Here is a 16,239-nt window from a genome sequence, read left to right as displayed (position 1 = left end):
GAAAGTCCCACCCTCTCTGTCTCTCTCACCGATAACGCTCATTGTGAGCATTCCGTTTCAGGCTTTCTTATGTCAGACGAGAACGCCTGGGAACAAGGTAGATACGCCCACTACGTAGCGTACGCGCAACCAATCCGCAATGCAGCCTGGGAGCTGTCAATCGCTTTGTGTTTCTTCCTTCCTGGCCGCTGAACTACGGTGATGTCTAGGGTCGTTTTTTTAATAACCGATAAGGAATCTCTTAAAATGCTGACACTATGTAGAGCACAGTGAGCCATATCTCCACCACGTGACCTGTGAAGTCGTGTTATGCAACACACAGGTAGTTAAATTGAGCGACATTTTAGCCGGGGCCCAGAAGCTGAGCCACCGCAGCATCTTGCGTCTCTTGGATATACTGTCGCTCACATTGGCTAGCTGCCGGATTCAGGCTTTGACAGCCCTTTTTTAAAGTGACGTAGTGTACGTACGAATGCAGGACAGCGCTGGACCGAAATTCAATAGCGGTGAGCTTGAATGCTGGTCGCGTTATGGATGATGAGTGATGTTGGAATCGCTGGTTACAGCATATGTGAGGTAGCTTGGGTGTACCCAGCTAACCGAAAGCAGCGCCTCCCCCTTAGCGTCTCAAATGGCCCTCAATTCACCTGCGTGTAACTTAGTTTGCTCAACCCATTTATTTTCTATCCCGCAGGCGATGAATGTTCTGTCGATGATAACAGGTGATCTGCTGGTACGTCGAACTGCTACTGGTCTCTGAATGTTTGTTTATCTCTGAACTGCCTTTTTTCATAATGTATGTTTCTGAAAACACTGACCCTAACCCTTTACCTAGTAATCCATATTTATTTTTGGTTCACATTTTAAGTGATATCCCAACGTGATTGTCATTGCATTATTTTTTATAAAGTTTTAATTGCATGGTTTGTCATATACTTGTCTGAAGACCGAGCACACGAACACATACCATGATCCAACAACTTTCACTTTTTAATGAGTGTCTACCTGTTAATCTTTGATCTATTTTCTTCGTCATCTTCTTTGCCCTTTACAGGTGTGATGCACAATTGCTTGCTTAGTGTCGTGCAGTATCAGAATCGTCACCCGGGAGAATGAACACAGAGGAAGTGGAGCTGCTCAGCGACTCCAAGTACAGGAACTATGTGGCAGCTGTGGACAAGGCCTTGAAGAACTTTGAGTACTCCAGTGAATGGGCCGATCTCATCTCTGCACTGGGCAAGCTTAACAAGGTACACCTGATCCTTTTTACTTGTGTCTCGTCGCCGTGTAGTTACCCATTCATAAAGGTCTTGATTTCTTTCACTCACAGTTACATGAATGTAATGTGAAAAGGCTTGGCTAATAGTCCATATTTGTGGGGATTGGGTTTCCAAGGTATTGCAGAACAATGCAAAATACCAGGTGGTTCCCAAGAAGCTGACGATTGGCAAACGTCTGGCCCAATGCCTGCACCCGGCCCTGCCCAGCGGGGTCCACCGCAAGGCGCTGGAGACCTACGAGATCATCTTCAAGATCATAGGACCCAAGAGGCTGGCCAAAGATCTCTTTCTTTACAGGTAGGTCACCACCGATACCTGTATCTAAAGACACGCTAAATACAAGGCTGCTCCGATTCCATCAGCCCCCGATTGCGGTTGAGTTCCGTCGTCAGTGTGTACTTAATACCAAATGTTGATAAGAATAGTTAGATGAATAAATAATGCTACACGATATTTTCAGAAGTTAATGCAGTACTTCCCCTTCTGCCACTGTAGTGCCGGGCTGTTCCCTTTACTGTCCAATGCGGCGATGTCCGTGAAACCAGCCCTTCTGGGTCTCTACGAAACCTACTACCTCCCCCTGGGCAAGACGCTGAAACCGGGTCTCCAAGGCCTGCTGACGGGGGTCCTGCCGGGCCTGGAGGAGGGGTCAGAGTACTATGACAGGTGGGCAGAGCAATAACACAATTCATACTCAAATCGAAAAAAGAGTTGAGAAGCGCTGATGGTAGTTTTGATGTATTTTTGTTCTACTGTTGGTGAACAAAAGTAAACTACAAACTAACTAAGCTTGCATACTAATCCTGCTAGGTGCTCACAGAAAGCAGTACGCAAATCATTAATTCTAGTTGGAGTATGTGTTTTACTGTTGAGCCACGCAAAGGAATATGATTGTTACTTGTAGTCGGTGAATATGTGTTTTTTTTTACATCCCTTGCATGCAACTGTTGTATAAAAGTAAGCAGACATCTATCAAGCTCACTGCAGCCAGTTGAGATTGCTCACTATTACAGTAGTCAGTACCGCCCAGTAATTGCTAACCTTGTTTACGTTCAGAAACCAGCTCACTCTGGGCTATTGACTGTATGATATCAATAGCACAACTTGACCACGCCCTAACCGTGTAGATAACAGCCCAGAGCCCTGCCTGAAAAGTACACCAGAATAAACCCTATCAGAAATTCTCAGATAAACCTTTTCTACACACAGACATTTTATGACTTTGCGCATTTTCACAAGTATATCTTTCCACTTCCTGTCCTCCATATCTGATGAACCCCAAGGCAGTCCCAGGGCCCCCAGAGCTCTGTTGTGTCTTGGGTAACAATAGCCTACTATTGTGTTCCCCCACCCTGCCTCTCCCTCCTACAGAACCAACACCCTGCTGGAGAAGGTGGCGGCGGCTGTGGAGCAGTCGGCCTTCTACAGCGCCCTGTGGGGCAGCATCCTGACCAGCCCCGCCGTGCGCCTGCCTGGGGTCACCTTCGTGCTGTTGCACCTCAACCGCAAGCTGACCATGGAGGACCAGCTCTACGTCATGGGCAGCGACATCGAACTCATGGTGCCCACGTCACGTCTTTCTATCATACTTTCGTTTTTGATTTGATTCAACTAATGCTACACGTGTTGACATGCTATAGTTGAAATAGAACATCAATCAAAATAAATAACCAAGCGCAAATAACCAATAATTGACGTCACCATAACCGTCAATGATCACTGACTTTAGGTTTAAATTTATTGAGAAAAACAATGTTGTCTCACTCGATTTCCATTCCATTAACTCTGGACGGGGCTAGCATGTTAATAAGCTGTGCGTGTCTGTACATGTGTGTGCTGTCCCTGATGCGCCCTGCAGGTGGAGGCAGTGAGCACCTCGGTCCAGGACTCCAGTGTGTTGGTGCAGCGCAGCACCCTTGACCTGATCCTCTTCTGCTTCCCCTTCCACATGAGCCAGGTCAGCACTGCTGTGTGTGTCTGTGTGTGTGTGTGTGTGTGTGTGTGTGTGTGTGTGTGTGTGTGTGTGTGTGTGTGTGTGTGTGTGTGTGTGTGTGTGTGTGTGTGTGTGTGTGTGTGTGTGTGTGTGTGTGTGTGTGTGGTTATTTAGCAGATGATCGTTATACTCCGTTGTGTGTGTTTGGTGTTCAGGTGACGAGACCGGACATGATTCGGATCCTGTGTGCTGCTCTGCATGTCGTTCTGAGGAGAGACATGTCGCTTAACCGCAGACTCTACGCGTGGCTGCTGGGTGGGACACACACACACACACACACACACACACACACACACACACACACACACACACACACACACACACACACACACACACACACACACACACACACACACACACACACACACACACTATGTCTGTATATATTGTATGTAATTGCATATTATATGTGTGTGTGTATATATATATATGTGTTTTGCATTAACTAACATTCTTGTAATAGTCACTACTAAAGACTAATGCACACAAATGCCATAGTACACCAAAAGGACAGCCCTGTTATTTAAAATGTAATCCATATACAGGTGGGAGCCTAGTGTATACCTCTGTAACCTGTTCCTGCATCATTCCAAAAACCAATAGTAAAAGTAACCTGTGGTAATTATAAATGAATAGATCTGACCTTAATTGACAATTCGCAATGTCTGTGCATAGGTCTTAACGTGACTTTCATTGTTGTGGTCTCGTGATCATTGTCTTTAACTGTGTTCTCTCTGTGTTGATTTGCAACTTGCTTGCACTGGATAAAAAAATCATAAACAAACGGTAAGTGTCTGCTTGGCTGATCGATTCTAGATTTCAACAACCATTACGAACCACTTAAATGCACTCTCAGATGCACTGCATACCTGGCCTTGGTCCTAACATCTATGATGCCGGTGAACCATGTAAAGAAGCGTGATGTTTTGTACTCTTGTGTTCTTCCACAGGCTTTGACAACAACGGTGTGAGGACAGGACCTCGCAGTACACGGCAGAGCAACCCTGAGGAGCACGCTAGCCACTACTTTAACACCTTCTCCAAAGACATGCTTGTTCAGGTAGAACTCAGACTCGCTCACTTACTCACTCGCACATACACCTACACATGCACACACACCTCGAATCCAGGTCACCGATAAACACAGCTGCTGTCATGTTTGAAATCGGCCTAAAATAAAAAACAAAGTTGAAAATCCCAAATCGTAAGGCTTCAGAGAAATACTTGAATGAAGGAGAGGGAGGTCCTTAATGTGTGTCACACCCACACACACACACACACACACACACACACACACACACACACACACACACACACACACACACACACACACACACACACACACACACACACACACACACACACACACACACACACACACACACACACACACACACAGCGACTCTCTCTGTCCCAGGGGCCTTCCCTTTGAAGCCGTCTGCCCAGTGTGCTTCATGACTGGGTCAGATACACACCACACTCACACCCCCTTATGTAAGTCCCCCGTGGCTACAACAATGGCTCCCCCATCGTGCAGCTGGGGTGTGATGCGTCCCAGGCCCCCAAGGGAAGTGAGTCGGACCGTTGCAGGAAAAAAGAGAGCGATCACCAGGGAGATTTTTTTTTTTTCTATTTTTTTCTGTGTTTTTGTACTTTCACCAACCTATACGTTAATATAGGCTGCGTGTTTTCCAAATATTTTCCCTGCCATCTGGCGTTCCGCATGCCACTTGTTGCAAGCACCCCTGGGGGGGGTGTCTGTGGGTGCTGCCGGGAACGTCTGTTCCCGGGTATGCGGCTCATTTTGTGGCAGACGAAGCGTGAAACATGAGGCGTGCTCACACGGCACAGGTGGATGGGCCCGCACCGATTCCAAACACGCTGGCGCTCCTGTAGAATTTAGCCAGGAATGATCTAATTAGCAATCCTGGGCAACTCTAAATATCGTGTGTGTGTGTGTGTGTGTGTGTGTGTGTGTGTGTGTGTGTGTGTGTGTGTGTGTGTGTGTGTGTGTGTGTGTGTGTGTGTGTGTGTGTGTGTGTGTGTGTGTGTGTGTGTGTGTGTGTGTGTGTGGTCCCCGGTCCCCCAGGCGATGGTGAGGATCCTGCAGGGGAAGGCCCGAGGTGGGGAGGAGGAGAGCGTACTGATGCACGACCTCAAGCCCTTCCGGATCCTCATCAGTCTGCTGGACAAGCCTGAGCTGGGTGAGTCAATTTGTGAAGGTGCCGATATATTCTGTACTGTTTCTCTACTGCAGGGGTTCCAACCTTATTTGGGGGCAAAGACACACCTTGACCCATCCAGAAATTCAAAGAACACCAAATTAAAGTTTTAGGGCATGATGGGCATAAATGTTCCATATATTATTTCCAGGATACTATATATACTAGGTTATTAGCAGTTGGCACTCAATATGTTATACTTTCGACAGACATGCATTACATGGAAGAAGATATTGTAAAGATGACCAATTATAGAGATTCCCTATGTCTGGATGGTGGACTGTACTCCTAGACCAACCTGGTGTGCCCGCCCTGACACCCTCGTTGGGCACCATTGCTCTCGTGTTTAGAGCTGATGACCCACAGATCAATGCTGCTGTGGTTTGATGTGCTGTAGTACGGGCCTGTGAACCCGCTCTGTTCATAACGACCTGTTCCAAACATATTCAGGTCAGATGTCCTCGGCAAGTTCTGCTGCTGGCAATCCCACCCTTTAGAGTCCATTCTGAGTAAATGGATCCAAATAAACAACCGTAAAACTTTTGCAAACTGCCTAGTAGTAGTTGTTGTACAATGAATAACTTCCATGTAATATATTCAACCCAAACCCATTTCCTCTTGTTCCCCCCTCAGGGCCGGCCATCCTGGAAGACGTTCTGATCGAGGTGTTCCGCACGCTGCACACCCAGTGCCGAACAGAGCTGGACCTGCAGAACCAGAGCCCCTTCAGCAAGGATCATTCCCACCTCAGCAGGTTGGCCCTGCCTCATGTTTCAGCCTCCTTAATGTTTTCGGTGCAGCCTGAGCCTGTTGTTAATGCCGGCCTCTCTGATCGATCCCCCCAGTAAGCTCAGGGAGAATAAGAAGACTGCAGAGCTGATCAAAACAGCCAACCTCCTCTTCAACTCCTTCGAGCCCTACTACATGTGGGACTACATCGCCCGCTGGTTTGAGGAGTGCTGCAGGTAGCGTGTTTGCTTGTGGAACGACGTCGATGGCGAGGTTTTGTATGGATGTCAAGTCAATGTAGTTGTTTTTCGTCTTTAGCTATTTGTTTTTTTAGTCCTGGCTTGAGTTATATCTCCAGATATATTTGGTCAATTGTCTTGAGGTATTGACTCGTTGATGTTTGTGTATTATTATTGAGAAACTTTCTATTTAACTTTTCAGTTAAATTTGTTAACCGTGGAAGCAAGCAGACCTGATTATCACATTAATAGATGAATGGACTGCAGGAGGGAACCAAACCTGGGTCGCCACTGGGCACACTCCCTGCTTGGTTAGCGCACTAGCGGGTTTAGCCACAGAGCTGGCCAACCTCATATATCTTTGATGTGGTTGGTGGCTGCGGTAGAAACATGTCATGCTGCGGTCTAACCCACTCTTCCTTGCAGGAGGACGGTGAACGGTGGTGCCAGTGATGTGCCGCGGAACGCCTATAGCATAGATTCCCCATCGCTCTCCTTGCTGGAGTTCTGCCAGCTGGTGGACTTCCTACTGGACATCGTGTCCTTGGTGAGATCCACACGCCTCAGCCCTGAGCTCTGACCTTCTGCGTTTTATTACCGGCGTGTTACCGGTTGTTCCTGATGGGATCTTGTCCACTCCCTTTATTCTTTCAGTTTAAAGAGGCTACTTTGAGTCTTTCTTTTTATGTTGTCCTCCTGCTCTGGGCCCACTTGCAGTGTAATTAAAGCATCACTGCAAGGTTGATCCTAAAGCTGCAAGGATTTTTTACTCCGTATTCTTGCAGAATGCTGGACATTCCTGGCTAAAGGATGTGTGTTTCTCCCCTGTGTGTGTGTGTGTGTGTGTGTGTGTGTGTGTGCGGGCAAAGCCTTTCTGAATGCCAGGTTCAGAAATTAAATCATTTACGTAGCTTGCTGCCAAATTTATTTTTGCTTTCTATTCGAACTATGCAAGCTCCTTCTATAGTGTTTCCAATGAATACAGTTTGGAAATTCCTTACACCACGTGTGTGTGCGTGTGTGTGTGTGTGTGTGTGCGTGTGTGGTCGCGTGGTGTGTGCCCTTTGCTCTGCTTGCTCCTGTCTGTTGAATCTCTCTGCTCTCTCTCTCTCTCTCTCCTTGAAGCCTACTAGAAGCATGAGGGTAATATGCCAGGTAAAGTACTGCTCTTTCCTGCTTCTTCACCTCATCCTGCTTCACTTAAGGCTGCGATAACATTTCCACAAATCCGGCCAAAAACATCCCCCCATAAAAAACACTGCTTTAACATCTCTGTGCTACATTTCAACATTTCATATTCACTTACACTAGAAGTGATAATGACACAATATTTCCACCACCAATTTGATTGGTGGTGGAAAAAGGCCAACGTGGCTATGCCTTTGTGAAAATGAAATCGACGCTCTGTATGTGTGTGTTCTGTCTGTCCGTCATTTATGTGTTAATTTGCTCCCTCATTCCTTCACATATTTAAGAAATATGATCCTTAATTCTATGTTAATTTCCTGACTTTGTTTCCCCAACTCTGAATTCTCATCATTTTCCTGGGCCATTTAGAATTGAACTAGTTTTATTCTCCAACAGATATAGAAAGCAAACCGTATCATATATCCCTCTTAATTCATTATAAAATGTATTAGTATCGAGGTAGAAGAGAGACGGGTGATCTAAATTAAGATCCCAGACTGTACGGTAAGTATCATCTACAACAGTGAGGAATCATCGATCGCAGCATCAGAGTCTGTTTGTCAGTGTGGGACTCCCACATCGCAGTCTCCGCCACCCTTCTCCCCCGAGTCCTCACCCTGCCCTGCTCTGCCCCCCCCCCCCACAGGAGACCTACATCGAGATCCAGACGGAGCACCTCCCCCAGCTGCTGCTCCGCATGGTGGCGGCGCTGACCGGCCACCTCCAGGCGCTGGGGCTGGAGGAGCTCACCCACTGCCTGTGCCTCTGCTCCAAGATCCTCAGCAAGGTGCAGCCGCCCCTGGTGTCCCCTCTGTCCCTTCCCCCCCTCCGCGGCTCGAGGGCCCAGGGCCACGGCGCGCCCGCTAACACCCCCACGACCTCAACCACCCAGGACATGGCCGGCGGCGAGGGGAATGGACAGGTGAGACAGAAAAGAGACAAGATAAGAAAGAGAACGTTTTACTTTTACTCTGACTGATGTAATACTTTGGTGTGTTTGGGGAACTGCGGTTCTCCTTTTGATTCCTCCACAAAGAACGCAACTCCATCGGTCGGCCTGAGTTTACCTTCATGTAGTCGCACTCGTACGCAAGCAGGGCTTGGTGAACGACATGATCAACATGAAAGACACGAGGGGCATCACAGAATTAGTCATTTAGCCCTTGTTCCCCTGCATCACTAAACCTGTTTTATCTTGTCCTCGGCCGAAAACAAGTGCTTCCAAGCACTTGAAGTAGCGTCTGATATTTGGAAGCTGATGACTCATTCCTCTCATCATGTGGGCTTTATAGTCTAACACAACCCTCCCTGCCCCCTGTGGTGCAGCCCCGGTAGGGGCAAGACCCAGTTTGGCCCCTTATGCTCTGATGGCGTCCCCTCTTCCCAGGGCAGGCTCCGGTTGGCACCCTGCACGCCTCTGCTCTGTGTTGCTTTTGGCTTGGTGGTCAAGCGCCTGGGCCTGGCCATCTCCTACTCTCGCTCTTTGTCTCTTTCTCTCTCTCGCTCTCTCTTTCGCTGAGCACAAGGCTTTTGAAGATCCACTCAGAGGATATAACTCTGGGCCTCAGAGGTCCTCCTGGTCCCTGTCCATCTACCTGGCTGTTTCAAGTGCTTTGTGAGCGCACTGAAGCCTCACCAAAAGCTCACACCCAGGGGACAGGACAGATGGACCGCAGGCAGGCCCATTAGAGACCGGGAATTGGTCTCTCATGGATGGTTCAGCAGCACCTGAGTCCCTCTCTTCCTCTCTCTGTCTCTGTGTGTCTCTCTTCCTCTCTCTGTGTCTCTGTGTGGCTAGAGTAATGGAAACAAAAGCAATATACTGGCATATGGTGCCACATAGGTGCGCCGTTTCAAATCACGTTTAGCATTGCCTCCCCCCCCCCCCCCCTCCAAACCCTCATCGTCTCTCTGAACTGCAATCAAAGTCGCTCTAAAGGGACATTAAAGTACTATGGATCGACCATCTGAGTCAAGGCTCTATGACTGGAGTCCTGCCTCAACTCAGATGCGTTTTAGAACGCCTGTAACGGCCACTTGTAGCAAAGCATTGTGGGATTCAACCCGCAAAGACAGTCTGTGGGTCTGTCTGCGGCTGCAGACCTGATTTGCAAATTGCTCCAGATTTAGCTGCAGAGGGAGAACAACCAAACGGCTGTGCTGTACTTATCTAAGTGTTTGTATTCGTCTGTATGATGGGCTCATATCAACTACCTTGAAGCCCAGACATGAGACATGTTCTGCTCCTACAAAGCACTTGTTTCTGAATGCGAGACGCTATAGAGGTGCATCATGTCGAAATGCTCACTCCGCCCTCCCTCCGCTCGGTTGTCCTCTGCCACAGGCCACCTCCCCGGTCTTCCCCGGGAACGGGGAGGTGTTCCAGGACAACAACGCGGAGCCCCCGGCGGGCAGCCGCTCCTCGGAGTGCGGCTTCAGCGACTTTGTGCAGTACCGCGCCGGCGGGTCCGAGGAGGTGGACCCCCCCGTCGGCCCCCCCCCGGCCCGGCCCCAGGAGAGGCCCGTGATGCAGCGCTGCCTGGAGCACTTCCAGCGGTTCCTCTCCCACCTCATCACCCTGTACATCGTCCCCCAGCGGGCGGGCCGCGACCGGCGGGCCGACAGCTGCGAGCCGGAGCCCGCCGCGGTGGGTGGGCCGCAGGGGGCCTGCGTGCGGCCGGGGGGGCAGACGGAGGCGGGGGCCGCTCCCGGGGGGCCGGGGTCCCGGCAGACGGAGTACGTGCGGGCGTTCGCGGCCGGCTGTCAGCTGTTCCTGGAGTGCTCCAGCTTCCCCGTTTACATCGCCGAGGGCAACCTCCAGTCCTCCCCCTCACAGGAGGAGCAGCGAGGTGAGACGGGTTCATTACCTGTTATTGTGGAGGACCACCGATACAGAGGTGGATGCTGGGAATAAAGGATAAGGTCCAAGGGTTTATTTTGCCATTTGTTGAACTACAGGTGCACAGGGGCATTGGAATTTTTGTACTGTTCACTCAGTCAATGAATTTATATTATTAAACACGTAGTAAAACATCCCACAGAGTAAAAAGGTCCACGCTCTAATATATATACTAATATGATAAATATGTAGTGCAAAAGCTGCCATAAAAATCACTTAAATTAGATGATTCATCTCTTTTAAGTATAGGGTAGTATAGTGTCAAATACCAAACGGGCCATTTTCTACTTTATGAACTTTTGAGTATCAATAATACATCGGCAACAGTGGAAACCCTTCAATAATTCAACCCCTACACTGTCTGCTCCTCTCCCTCCTCTTTCTCCCCTCCCCTCCCTCCTCTTCCTCCTCTCCCTCCTCTTCCTGCCCTCCCCTCCCTCCTCTTCCTCTCTCCCCTCCATCTCCTCCCTCCCTCCTCTTCCTCCCCTCCCTCCCCTCCCTCCTCTTCCTCCCCTCCCTCCTCTTCCTCCCTCCCCTCCCTCCTCTTCCTCCCTCCTCCCCTCCCTCCTCTTCCTACCCTCCCTCCTCTTCCTCCCTCCTCCCCTCCCTCCTCTTCCTACCCTCCCTCCTCTTCCTCCCTCCCCTCTCTCCCCTCCCTCCTCTTCCTACCCTCCCTCCTCTTCCTCCCCCTGCAGAGAGCGACCAGGCGGTGCCGCCCGCCTGGCTGCAGACCCTGATGGACGCCTGCTGCCTGGACGTGGACTTCAGCCTGCAGGGCGTGGCCATCTCCCTGCTCATGGACCTGGTGGGGCTCACCCAGTCTGTCGCAATGGTCACGGCCGAGAGCGAGGGCCCCCCGGGCGGCGGGGGCCCCGAGTCGGCCCAGCAGCCCATGAGTCCCAGCCAGGGCCGCGTTGCCGTGGTGATCCGCCCGCCACTCACTCAGGGAATACTCAAGTACATGGCGCACAAGACAGACTTCTTCAAGGTAACCCACCAAGAATCCTATTATAATGTGGACTTGTTCAGGCCACACTCCTGTCAAACTCAGACTTCTAACTTCTTTATAGTGCATAACAAAGCTATTTGAAACAATTTGTGTTTGCTCGAATATCATAGACAGACATGTATATTAATCATTGTTATTATACCACACAATAATATAAATATACAATCAGAAAGCCCACATTAACACTACTACACCACACCTTCCACTTAGTTCCCAGGAGAATCAAGCACTTATTGTTGTAATACGATAATAAGCAGGGTATGATGTTACCGTTTGACTACACTAGTAGCCTTGGTAGAACTATCTTCCCCCAGCCTAGCTTAGCCTAGCCTAGCCTTGCTAATCCTGCCCCCTCCTTGTCCCCCTTGCCAGAGCGTGGCTGTGATCCTGTGGGAGCAGCTAGGCGAGGGCACGCCACAGCACCACCAGCGCAGCGTGGAGCTCTTCTACCAGCTCCACAACCTGGTGCCCTCCTCCAGCATCTGCGAGGACGTCATCAGCCAGCAGCTCATGCACCGGGACAAGGTTCGGCTACGCCCTAACATGATAACCTTCTGACGCATTCTCCCTGCAGTTCAGCATGCTTGACCTCATTGCACGTGTGGCCGTCATGCAACGTACAGGGTAGCCGCATGAGAGATGGATACACAGCCATGTAATAAAGGGAACTGACCTATATATAATATGATTTAACATTGGTCGTCGTGAACAAAACGCACGCAGTCGCCCTTTAAGGAACACTTCCTGGCCATTATTTGTTTGTTGTCTTAATTTGCATTCCTTACAATCATGATGATATTTATAATACTGACAACACAGTCAACTTATATAGCGCTTTTGTAGGTACTGAACGTTGCTTTCTCAGGTTAAAATAATATAATGGTGAACTGGGGGGAATAAAGAGAGGAGAGAGAATTCCGGTCTGCAAATAAAATAACTGCATAAACACAAAGCATACAGAGCCGTGCAGTGTGACACATACATGCGCTCAGCAGAGGATAATATGGCTGTCGTGTGTGTGTGTTCTATTTGCTGTCTAATTGTGATCCTGATCCCTTCACAGAGAATTCGCCTGGAGGCTCACGTCAAGTTCTCGGTGCTGTGGCACCTGACAAGAGACTTGAACATCACAAAGTCTTCCCCTTTCACCCGGACATTTGACCGGTAAAACCCTGTCCCCGATGAAACATGTCTGTCGTTTGGTTCTTACGGCTCATTTAAACCGAGGCTCATTCAAGGTCGTTTAAATGCCAGTTCTGTATTCCATGACATGCGTCACTCTCTCTCTAACTTCACATGTATCTTCCTCTACCCCTCTCCCCCTCTCTCCCTCTATATCTCTCCATCTACCCCTCTCTCTCTCCCTCTATCTTCCTCTACCCCTCTTTCCCTCTACCCCTCTCTTCCTCCATCCCTCTACCCCTCTCTCCATGGACCCCTCTCTCTCCCTCTATCTTCCTCTACCCCTCTCTTCCTCTACCCCTCTCTCTCCATGGACCCCTCTCTCTCCCTCTATCTTCCTCTACCCCTCTCTTCCTCTACCCCTCTCTCTCCATCGACCCCTCTCTCTCCCTCTATCTTCCTCTACCCCTCTCTTCCTCCATCCCTCTACCCCCCCTCTCTACATCTCTCCCTCTCCCACCCTCTCCCCCCTGTCCTCCTCCCCCCAGGTCTCTGTTCATCATGCTGGACAGCCTGAGTTACTGGGACCCGTCGGCCAGCTCGGTGGGCCGGGCCTGGCTCAACCAGGTGCTGCAGAGGCACGACATCGCCCGGGTCCTGGAGCCGCTGCTCCTGCTCCTGCTGCACCCCAAGACCCACCGCGTCTCCATCCAGAGGGTCCAGGCCCAGCGCCACTGGGCCCAGACCCTCCCCACGCCCCCCACCGAGCAGGACACCCCGGAGGACTTCTACATCAGGGATTCTGGCTTCTCCGATGGTAAGCAATGTTCTTGTTGTTATTAACAATGCATTTTAAAAAGTAGCTTTTCTGAATTCTTTAAGACACTTTCTGAATTCTTTGAGACACTAAATACATAACGTAAAAGGGTGAAGATTACAAAAGGACGATAAACATTTTAAGTATTCTTATTTAATTAAAGTTATGTACGTGCTGATCTGTTATCAACACACACCACTGTATATAACATTGATCAATGTAGAGTACAGCAACACTTTTTCTAATTGATTTGTTCTCATCGTAGCGTTCAGCCAAAGGGAGGATCAGCCGCCCGGAAGCCTGCCGCTGGGGGACCTGGAACCCTTCTGTCTGACCGTCAACCCCCTCAGCGACAGCCTGTCTGTTCTCAGCATGAGCCTCGAGAACCTGCAGCTGGCCAGCGAGTATTCCTCGGCCGACCAGCAGGGGGAGCCCAAGAGCTTGGAGTCCTGCGGCTCTCAGTCCTCCGCCGTTGGCAAGGGCAGCTTCAAAGAGCCCGACGCCGGCGGCAGTCACCTGGTCAACGGATCGGACCCCTCGGCAGAGGAGGGGGACCCCATAGAGGAGGTCGTTGCCTGCTTGCTGGAGGAGCTGATCGACCGGGTGGTGAGTTTAGCTGAGGAGGAGGAGGAGGAAGAGGAGGAGGAGGAGGAGGAGGAGTTGGACGAGGAGGAGGAGGAAGCGCCCGCCGAGACCCCGTCCCCGCCCGAAGCCTGGACGCACACGGACTCGGACAGCACCAGCTCCTCCGACACCTCCACGGGGACCCGCCTGGACGCGGCCCCGGCCCCCGACGTGCCCCACCAGAGCCTGCCGGAGATGGTGGCGGGGGGCACCCTGGAGTTCCTGTCGGTGGGCGCGGCGGAGGGCGTCTCGGAGGAGGAGCAGCAGCAGCAGCAGCAGCGGGAGGGCATCACCCGCCACAGCTCGTCGCCCTCCATCGTCACGCTGCCGGACAGCCTGGGCCCCCCGGCGGCGGACCTCCGCCTGCAGGTGGAGGACCCCCAGCAGGCCCGCAAGCGCAGCCACAGCAGCACCCAGCTCAGCCTGAAGGGCAAGATCATGGAGCGGCTGTCGGACAAATCCCCCGGCGCCAAGCCCAAGGTGAAGAAGGCCAAGAGGAAGGAGGAGGAGAGGCTGCGCAAGGCCGCCATCCAGGCTGAGAAGACCCGGCCGCCCAACATCTTCTTCGGCGACAGCCTGGACCTGGAGAACTGGTACAGCTGCGGGGAGGGCGACGTGTCGGAGATCGAGAGCGACACGGGATCGCCCTGTGGCGGGACCGGCGCTAGCGGCGGGGGCGGCGGCGGCGGCAGCGGCGCACCTCTCTCTGCTACGAGCGGCGGGGTCGGCGCAGCGGGAGCGCGCCGGCCATCGCCCGCCCTGCCCCGCTTCAACATCCACCCCCTCTACCAGCACGTCCTGCTCTACCTGCAGCTCTACGACTCGTCGCGCTCGCTCCACGCCCTGTCGGCGGTCGCCGCCATGCTGCGGGCGTCGCCCGCCGGCTTCGTCAGCGCCATCTCCACCACCAGCGTCAACAACACCTACACTCCGCAGCTGTCCCTGCTGCAGAACCTGCTGGCCCGGCACCGGGTGTCGGTCATGGGCAAGGACTTCTACTGCCCCCTGCCGCAGGACTCCCACACGCACTCCTTCCGCAGCGCCATGTACCTGGAGATCGTCATCTCCCTCTGCCTGTACTTCCTGCGCAGCTACTACTCTGCGCACGTGGCGGCGGGCGCCCAGGAGCTGGCGGGCAACCGCGCCATGCAGCTGACCAGCGTGGAGGTGCTCACGCTGCTGTTCGGCGAGCTGGCCAAGGCCACGGGCGGCTCGGCCAAGGGCTTCGCCTCCTTCATCGGCGACGTGCTGTCCAAGTGCAAGGTGCAGAAGGTGGTGCTCCACTGCCTGCTCTCCACCATCTTCAGCGCGCAGAAGTGGCACGAGCAGCGGGCGTCGGGCGCCAGCGCGGCCGCCACGGAGGAGGGCCTGTCGGAGGACAGCGTGATCAACCTGACGGAGGAGCGCATCGACGGCTGCTGCGCCGTGCAGTCGCAGCTGCTGCGGCTGCTGCAGAGCCTGGTGGAGCTGGAGCACCGCGTGCTGCTGCCGCAGGAGGAGGGCGGCGAGGGCGGGCTGGGCGTCGGGGCCGGGGGCGTTGGCGGGGCCGGCGGCGGGGCCGGGGGCGGCGGCGGGATAGGGGCGGCGGCGGGGCCCGGGTTCGAGCTGCTGGGCTGCAGCGAGGTGGAGCACGTGAACCCTCAGCAGCCCATGACCTCGCTGCAGTACCTCCACGGGCAGCCCATCACGGCGCAGGGCATGTTCCTGTGCGCGGTGATCCGGGCACTGCATCAGCACCACGCCTGCAAGATGCACCCGCAGTGGATGGGGCTGATCACGGCCACGCTGCCCTACATGGGGCGCGTGCTGCGCCGCGTGGTGGCCTCGGTCACGCTGCAGCTCTGCCGGAACCTGGACAACCTGCTGCAGCAGTACCGCTACGAGAGCGGCATCACCGACGTCAGGTGAGGCCGGGAGGCTTTGACCTTTTTGACTCCTTTCATAATCAGTAAATGATATTAATACAGTTAGTCTGCAGCGTTGTGGGTATACATATACACATCTTAACTCGCATGGCCCAGGTAGTTGAATTGAGTGCTTGTTTATTGGTACATCAGCATTGGCACATGTGCTTCATAGATGTATGTTCTTCGTAACGATTCTTAAAGATTCTTGAA

General features: G+C 52.2%; 1 protein-coding gene across 3 annotated transcripts in view; it reads left to right on the top strand.

Annotated features, from left to right (window-relative positions):
* The first annotated feature begins 41 nt into the window (after nucleotides 1-41).
* The window catches only part of dop1a (DOP1 leucine zipper like protein A), a 28,688-nt gene continuing 12,490 nt past the window's right edge, over nucleotides 42-16,239 (top strand). Inside the window, exons 1-21 of one of the 3 annotated variants that reach the window (XM_056601995.1) lie at nucleotides 42-506; nucleotides 695-733; nucleotides 1,055-1,250; nucleotides 1,396-1,577; nucleotides 1,776-1,946; nucleotides 2,652-2,841; nucleotides 3,139-3,237; nucleotides 3,429-3,528; nucleotides 4,224-4,333; nucleotides 5,363-5,477; nucleotides 6,129-6,249; nucleotides 6,341-6,460; nucleotides 6,890-7,010; nucleotides 7,589-7,618; nucleotides 8,298-8,573; nucleotides 9,996-10,500; nucleotides 11,246-11,538; nucleotides 11,932-12,084; nucleotides 12,623-12,723; nucleotides 13,230-13,498; nucleotides 13,764-16,026. In XM_056601995.1, coding sequence (XP_056457970.1) covers nucleotides 1,113-1,250; nucleotides 1,396-1,577; nucleotides 1,776-1,946; nucleotides 2,652-2,841; nucleotides 3,139-3,237; nucleotides 3,429-3,528; nucleotides 4,224-4,333; nucleotides 5,363-5,477; nucleotides 6,129-6,249; nucleotides 6,341-6,460; nucleotides 6,890-7,010; nucleotides 7,589-7,618; nucleotides 8,298-8,573; nucleotides 9,996-10,500; nucleotides 11,246-11,538; nucleotides 11,932-12,084; nucleotides 12,623-12,723; nucleotides 13,230-13,498; nucleotides 13,764-16,026 — 5,357 coding nt within the window. In that variant the 5' untranslated portion in view covers nucleotides 42-506; nucleotides 695-733; nucleotides 1,055-1,112. The remainder of the gene's footprint in view (nucleotides 507-694; nucleotides 734-1,054; nucleotides 1,251-1,395; nucleotides 1,578-1,775; nucleotides 1,947-2,651; nucleotides 2,842-3,138; nucleotides 3,238-3,428; nucleotides 3,529-4,223; nucleotides 4,334-5,362; nucleotides 5,478-6,128; nucleotides 6,250-6,340; nucleotides 6,461-6,889; nucleotides 7,011-7,588; nucleotides 7,619-8,297; nucleotides 8,574-9,995; nucleotides 10,501-11,245; nucleotides 11,539-11,931; nucleotides 12,085-12,622; nucleotides 12,724-13,229; nucleotides 13,499-13,763; nucleotides 16,027-16,239) is intronic. The other 2 variants (XM_056601994.1, XM_056601992.1) reach the window with 2 other exon arrangements.

The sequence above is a fragment of the Gadus chalcogrammus genome, chromosome 11 (genome assembly GCF_026213295.1).
Source record: "Gadus chalcogrammus isolate NIFS_2021 chromosome 11, NIFS_Gcha_1.0, whole genome shotgun sequence".
Taxonomy (NCBI): Eukaryota; Metazoa; Chordata; class Actinopteri; order Gadiformes; family Gadidae; genus Gadus; species Gadus chalcogrammus.
This window is presented reverse-complemented; position numbering and strand designations above follow the sequence as displayed.